Here is a 7,387-nt window from a genome sequence, read left to right on the forward strand (position 1 = left end):
GGTTTTATTGTCCCAAGAAAGATATATATCCTTTTATTTCTCAATTAACATCATTTAAAATCATTTTTCTAATAATAAGTCTAACAAAAACGCGATTTTTGATTTAACTTCTACGAGGAGTTCTACTTTTGGCAAAGGTACTTAAAACATGATTCAAATTTAGTTAAAACCTTCAAAGGGCTTAACTTAATATGTTGATGTGCTAGGCGTCCACACACACACCAAATCGTGAGAATAAAAACTTCTAAGCAAAAGCAATAATTGCATGAAAACACAGTTTTTTTTCTTGTATTGAATAACTCGTTCAGAGAGATACCAAGCGGATTCAGATCCAAAGAATCACTTATAGAGACTATATTTTTATTCTGAAACAAACGCAATTGATTTTTAAATCAAGTTTCAAGTGAAAAAGTAGCATCTTTTAATTTTTCCCACGAAAACTTTTCTAATCTCACTGCTATGCATAGTTTAACACACCCTCTATTTAATTCGTACAATAAACAGAATTTGTTCTAAAAATGATGAAATATCAAATTTAAAAGGGCTTTTTAAATAATAACACGTTTTTTTTATGAAAATTAAGTGAAACAACATATTTTTTGCCATTTAGATCGAGATATATGTCCTTGTCGCTTTTTATATCGCATATCTTGAATTTCTGATTATTTTTCCAGCAAAAACATTATCAATAGAGTTTATACAAGGAATATCTAGGAAATAATACGTTTTTAAATCAAAAATCAAGTGAAAAAGCAAGCTTTTCATATAGCATCTTTTTATTTGTCCCACGAAAACTTTTCTAATCTAACTGTTACGTATAGTTTAACACACCCTTTATTTATTTAGTACACTAAACAGCATTTGTTCTAAAAATGATGAAATATCAAATATAAAAGGGCTCTTTAGATAATAACACATTTTTTAATGGAAATTAAGTGAAAAAATATATTTTTTGCCATTTAGATGGAGATATATGTCCATGTCGCTTTTTATATCGCATATCTTGAATTTCTAATTATTTTACTAGCAAAAACATTATCAAAAGAATTTGTACAAGGAATATCTAGGGAATAATACGTTTTTGAATCAAAAATAAAGTGAAAAAGCAAGCTTTTTATGTAGAATCTTTTCATTTTTCTCACGAAAATTTTTCTAATCTAACTGCTACGCATATTTTAACATACCCTTTATTTAATTCGTAAAATAAACAGAATTTGTTCTAAAAATGATGAAATATCAAATATAAAAGGGCTCTTCAGAAAATAACACGTTTTTTAATGAAAATTAAGTGAAAAAATATATTTTTTGCCATTTAGATGGAGATATATGTCCATGTCGCTTTTTATATCGCATATCTTGAATTTCTAATTATTTTACTAGCAAAAACATTATCAAAAGAATTTGTACAAGGAATATCTAGGGAATAATACGTTTTTGAATCAAAAATAAAGTGAAAAAGCAAGCTTTTTATGTAGAATCTTTTCATTTTTCTCACGAAAATTTTTCTAATCTAACTGCTACGCATATTTTAACATACCCTTTATTTAATTCGTAAAATAATCAGAATTTGTTCTAAAAATGATGAAATATCAAATATAAAAGGGCTCTTCAGAAAATAACACGTTTTTTAATGAAAATTAAGTGAAAAAATATATTTTTTGCCATTTAGATGGAGATATATGTCCATGTCGCTTTTTATATCGCATATCTTGAATTTCTAATTATTTTACTAGCAAAAACATTATCAAAAGAATTTGTACAAGGAATATCTAGGGAATAATACGTTTTTAAATCAAGAATCAATTTTACAAAAAAAATTTTTTTTGTAAAATCTTTTCTTTTTTCCCTAGAAAAATTTATATTTCTATATTGAAAGCTATTAACATGTGAACTACAACAGTGACACATTACTGGTCACTTTTTTAATGAAAACCATGCTTTTCAATACCAAACTAATTTATCAAATGAAAAATATTTAACAGTATATTTAATCAATCAATCTAGAGGCAACCAATTCAACTTTCCTCTCAGTTTTCTTCAATATTTTGGTATAGTAATATAGAAATTTCTTTAATTTCTCATTTCTTAGACCTTTCGATATGTTTTTGCTTCCAAATATTCTTGATTTTGAGTCTTTTCTGTTTCAAAATTAGTTCTTTCACTCATTTTTAAAAGATAGATAAAAATTGACGTTTCGACTAATTTTGAAAAGACATAAAATTAGTCGAAACGTCAATTTTTATCTATTTTTCAAAAATTAATAGAAAAATTAATTTTAAATCAAAAGAAACCTAAAATCAAGAACATTTAAAAACATAAAAGTAATATAGAAAGACATATGTCTTATGGTGGTGAGTGGTTAAGCGTTGAATTTGAATGAATGAAAAGAAATATTTAAAAAAAATACATTTATTTGTCACCGTATTTTAAAAAAATATACAAAAATATATGAAATATATTATATAAAAACATACACTAATAATACAATATTTACATAATGAAATTATTGTCGATAAAATTATAAAAATTGCCTCAAAAATAATTTCAAACAAATCAACAAGTCCAAATGAACAAATTGCAAAAAACGGCGTCCACAAATCGAACAAAACCTTCATCACCGTTATCAAATAAGACCAAAGTTTAATCAAAACTTAACTTCTTCCATCCATAAACAAACTGTACGTTAAAAGATATTTCCGATAACCATTAGCTGTTTAAAGGGGGGGTGGATGTTCAGCTATAACAGCAACGACCATCGAACTTATCCATCTTGATTATAAGTTTGTAAATATGAAGGAAGCAGTAGAATTGTTTGGGATAAATTTTGGTGTAACGATTGATTGACGCCGTCTTAGAATATTTAGTAAGATCCGGATTTACCAGGTGGTCCATAGCTGGTAGAAACACCACCACTTGATCCACCAATACTTCCGTGTCCACCTCCGATTCCTGATCCAAGACCACCTCCAATACCGGAACCATGACCACCTCCGAGTCCATCTCCTAGTAGATTAACATCATTATAATCAAATATATTTGTAACTTATATGAATATTTATCTACCTCCTCCGATACCGCTTCCAAGATCACCTCCAATACCACCTCCGATTCCTCCTCCAATACCACCTCCGATTCCTCCTCCAATACCACCTCCGATTCCTCCTTCAATACCACCTCCGATTCCTCCTCCAATACCACCTCCGAATCCAGAGCCACCATCAGCTGTTTTCTGTAAAAAAAAATTCGAATGTTCATAAAAACTTCATTATTAAATGGTTAATGGATTATGTTTTTAGAACGTACTGTATAAAAACTAAACTAAACTTACTTGTGTCTTGTATTTGATGAAGTATACTTCAGGTTTGCTGGGTTGAGTTGGTGCTGCAGTTGGGATGGTAATTTCTGGAGCTTCTTCTGGTTTTTTAACCAAAACGTAGACCAAAGTCTTTTCTTCGTTTTGTGGTTGGACTGGAATTACTGGAGCAGTTGGAGCAGGTGCACTTGGTGCCTATAATAAAGTAGAAAAATTATTAATATGATTAAACTTGAAATTCCAACAAACTCACCTTGATGAAGATGATTTTGTAGTGTTTTTGAGCTTGAGGAACAGGGATTGGTCTTTGTGGTTTGAATTCTTCAGGTTCTGGTGGGGGTACGTGAACGTAAATATGTTTTTGGACGGTGGTAGTACCACCTCCGAATCCACCACCGAATCCGCTACCAGCACCATCGCCGAAACCACCTCCGAATCCTACAACGAATTTTTTATATAATATTTCATTCATTTAAATAGGACTTATGATTTTAAATTACCACTTCCAGATCCACCGCCGATACTACCTCCGAATCCGCTACTGAATCCACCTCCTAATCCACTGCCTCCTCCAATACTGCCGCCGTGACCACCTGCTTCAATGAGACCTGCGCTACCTCCAAAACTACCTGAAATTTTTTTATTGCTAGTAATATAGTTTTGTTTATATAAATAATGATAATTACCTCCACCGTGTCCTCCTCCTAATCCACCTCCGATGCCTCCACCGCTACCAGATGGAGCTCCGTATGAGTTAGATGGGGCGCTGTAGCTGTATCCTGCTTCAGGTCTGGCACTGGCCAGTGCCACTAAAGTAGACAATAACTGAAAAATGATTTATTAGTACTACAAACGATGAATATAAAAAAGATATTCGCAGAGTTTGACCAAGAACGAAAGAAGAAAATTTAGGAAAAGTAGAAATCCTGAATATGTTCAGTCGCTAAATTAATGCGCAGTTTGAAATGTCCAGGATTTGAAATCACGTGTTTGTGGAGTACAGACCACCGAACCGGTTCTGAATGCGTCAGATGTATCCTCGGACATGGGTGAGGATTTTTACCACGAAATAACCTCTAACCCATTTGTTTTTTTTTACGTAATTGTATTTAAAAATACAATTAGTGGAAGAAGGTTCAGCTCAGAACATATTTTGAACAAAGCATGCGCTTATTTGACACATTCAGGATATATTCAGAATACATTCGGGATGTGTCCGAAATTATCGACCATGAAAAAATGATGTTCTCCGTTAAAAAATTGTTGTATGATTAAATAAATAGATAGTCAGAATTAAACAACAACTTTTCTATCAATAGCTTCAATTTCTTGAAGAAAAACACAAAATCATCGATGTCTTCTGACCAAATTAAGTTTTCATATTTCATATTTTCGTATACCCTGTATTAATTAATCAATTTTATTAATCTTGTATCTCACGAAGGAGAATGTCTATAAACGCTACTCGAGCTGATTTATTTATACTGTTGATTATATAAATAATATGGAATAGAAATCGGACGGAAGTATATTTAACAACAAAATTTGCGTAATGATTGTCGAGAAAAATTTCATTTTGTTTAAAATAATCAAAAATTACGTCAAATATACGAGAAATTTGAGTGAATTAATTAGAAACTTTCGAGAGTCGACAGATAAACAATTATCATCAAAATTTACATTAATTAATTGAATTAATTTATTTTGACTCGTGTATTTGTTGTTGAATTCGTATTTTAAGCTATATGGATATGACTCATTTTTAATTTTTATTTTATAATCAAGCAAAGATATTGTTTCTTGTTATAAATGAAAAATATTGGAAATATGTAAACTATTATATATGACACGACATCCTTTTTATGGCACGTGTCTGACCTTTATGAAACCCTTTTAAGCGGAGGCTTTTTTACATCTTCAGTTTGTTCACCAACCCTTACTTTTTCTATTGTTTTTCAATTCACCACCCCCATTCTATCTACCACGTCAAACCGTCTCGATCTTAAATCTTAGACATTCTTTTTCATCATGTTTTCGGCTTCTTTTTATCTCTTAGGTTTATTGTTGATTTCTATATTTTTAATTTTGTTTTTTTTGTATGCTCTTCATTATTTTTCTATTCGCACCACCATCTAAGCTTTACGGAGACTCATTTTCCATTTTCTTACACCTTCAATTTGCTCTTTTGCTTTTTCTATTTCTATTTTTTCTCAAATCCTCACCCTTATTCTTCTCAAACAAATTTCCACCTCATTAAACCATCTAGATCTTGATTTTTTTCTCCAACCTAGAGATCTAGCTCTCCATGTTCCACTCATCTTATTCTTGTTTTTTTCATTATATTTATCACATTCTCTCTCACAAGCAGTTCTTCTGTACACGTCATTTGTTTTCGTTCCCATAAGAATTCTTCAGTATCTTTTTGACCTCTTTCTTTATCTCTGCAGTATAAGTCTTGACAAGGCTTATTATTGATTTGTATATTTTAAATTTTGAGTTTATTTGTTTTCTGTACCATATATTTCTATTGGCACCAAGTGCTTTAGTAGCTGCTTGATTTCCTCTTTCACTTGTTCTGTCATCTGCAGTTTATGAACCCCTTGCTCAATGCATAATATACTTTATTATCCTTCTCTCTTTTCTATTGTTCAAATCCTGTCTTCCTGTTTCTTCCAGCACGATTCTTGTTCCTCCTCAACTCTGATTTCAATTTTTTCCACTACCATAAGTTTAATTTTCTTTTCGATCATTTTTATTCAATTTTCTATCAATATTTGGTTCCAATAGTTCAAATTTACTTGTAGATCTAGTTATCGAAATCCAATTTGAAGCGGATTTTCTGCACTTCCATCTAATTCATCAATTATAGCTGTTAATAGTAATAGCTTAAGACTGCTTCCTTGTCTGACTTCATCTTTCTGAACTTTTTCTTCGTCAAACTACCAAAATAGAAAATGCAGAAAGAGAATTCACGTGAAGGCATCAATAAATTTGGTAGATTGGTTCAAGACATCGCTAAATTTTTGAAACTACCTAGAAACTTCCAATCAGCGATAAAACTGGTAATCCTCTGCCTCTTAAGCGCCATTGTGGATGGCAATCCAAAGTAACTACTGAAAGTTAAGTAAACGATTCGATCAATCAGAAGTGTAACTACAATTGCAGCACCAGAAAGAAATCGTTAGTCTGATACGCATCAAATCCGACATCTTGTATTAATTGAGGAACATAAAATGGTCAACTGGTTGTTGCCAAACTTCACCATAAACTTTAGTTAAAAATAAAACTACGTTTTTAGTAGTTGTAGGAAACATATCGTGTACAACACGTGGCTCAATTATGCAGATACGTGTGAAATTTTCAATTTTCATTAAGATATTTATATATCTAAATGATGATCATCATTATCCAAACATTATCACCATACTATTGCAGAACGAAGATTTACTATTGAAACGACATTGATTGGATTAAATTTTAGAACGATTATGATTCTTAAGTTATCGCAAGATAAAGAAAAACGTCGGATTTTCAACTAAAAACTTGGAAGAATCCCGAGTATGTAATAGAATATAGTTCAATTGATATTGAACGATATTTGGTAGAAGAAAATGATGAAGATGACGAAAAAATCATAAAATATTATAAAACTCGTTTTTCGCTTGAAAAATTCGTTAACAAACAATGTAACCACTTAATAACTGGTAATGTACCCCGAGAAGATACAGTCCTTGATAACGTAAAAAATTTGATGTAACTTTGGGTATCCGAATCACATCTCACTGTCACTACGTAACCAATAAACAATAACAAAAAATTATGTACGTACCACAAAAGGTCTCATGATGTAAAATCACTAACTAAAATGATCATATGATGCAGAATGTACATCCCGATTGATTTAAATACGTTTGTCTCCCACTAGATTCCTAAAAAGATTCACACTGGTTTTTACCTTCACCTCACAATTACGAAAAATTACTTTTACTAATTTGATGTTCAAAACTAATTCGGTTTACGATGTTGATTCTAAAAGTAGTAAAAGTGTTTTATCCCTTTCAATGTCGTAAGTTG

At 31.0% G+C, this 7,387-nt stretch overlaps 1 protein-coding gene across 1 annotated transcript; it reads right to left on the reverse strand.

The window, feature by feature from the left end:
* Positions 1-2,860: 2,860 nt before the first annotated feature.
* On the reverse strand, positions 2,861-7,157 carry LOC130443545 (uncharacterized). Its single transcript, XM_056778275.1, has 7 exons — positions 7,143-7,157; positions 4,006-4,138; positions 3,817-3,942; positions 3,567-3,751; positions 3,329-3,508; positions 3,076-3,229; positions 2,861-3,003 (listed from the first exon to the last, which is right to left on the reverse strand). The coding sequence occupies exons 1-7, from the start codon at positions 7,155-7,157 to the stop codon at positions 2,861-2,863; spliced, it is 936 nt and encodes a 311-aa protein (XP_056634253.1).
* Positions 7,158-7,387: the final 230 nt, after the last annotated feature.

Source organism: Diorhabda sublineata, chromosome 1 (assembly GCF_026230105.1).
Source record: "Diorhabda sublineata isolate icDioSubl1.1 chromosome 1, icDioSubl1.1, whole genome shotgun sequence".
Lineage (NCBI taxonomy): Eukaryota > Metazoa > Arthropoda > Insecta > Coleoptera > Chrysomelidae > Diorhabda > Diorhabda sublineata.

What these genes read in the sequence shown, in the direction of transcription:
- LOC130443545 (XM_056778275.1), bottom strand. An exon ending in TATCGGCGGTGGATCTGGAA is followed by an intron (nt 3,752 to 3,816) that starts GTGGTAATTTAA and finishes AATTCGTTGTAG; the next exon opens with GATTCGGAGGTGGTTTCGGC. An exon ending in ACAAAATCATCTTCATCAAG is followed by an intron (nt 3,509 to 3,566) that starts GTGAGTTTGTTG and finishes ACTTTATTATAG; the next exon opens with GCACCAAGTGCACCTGCTCC.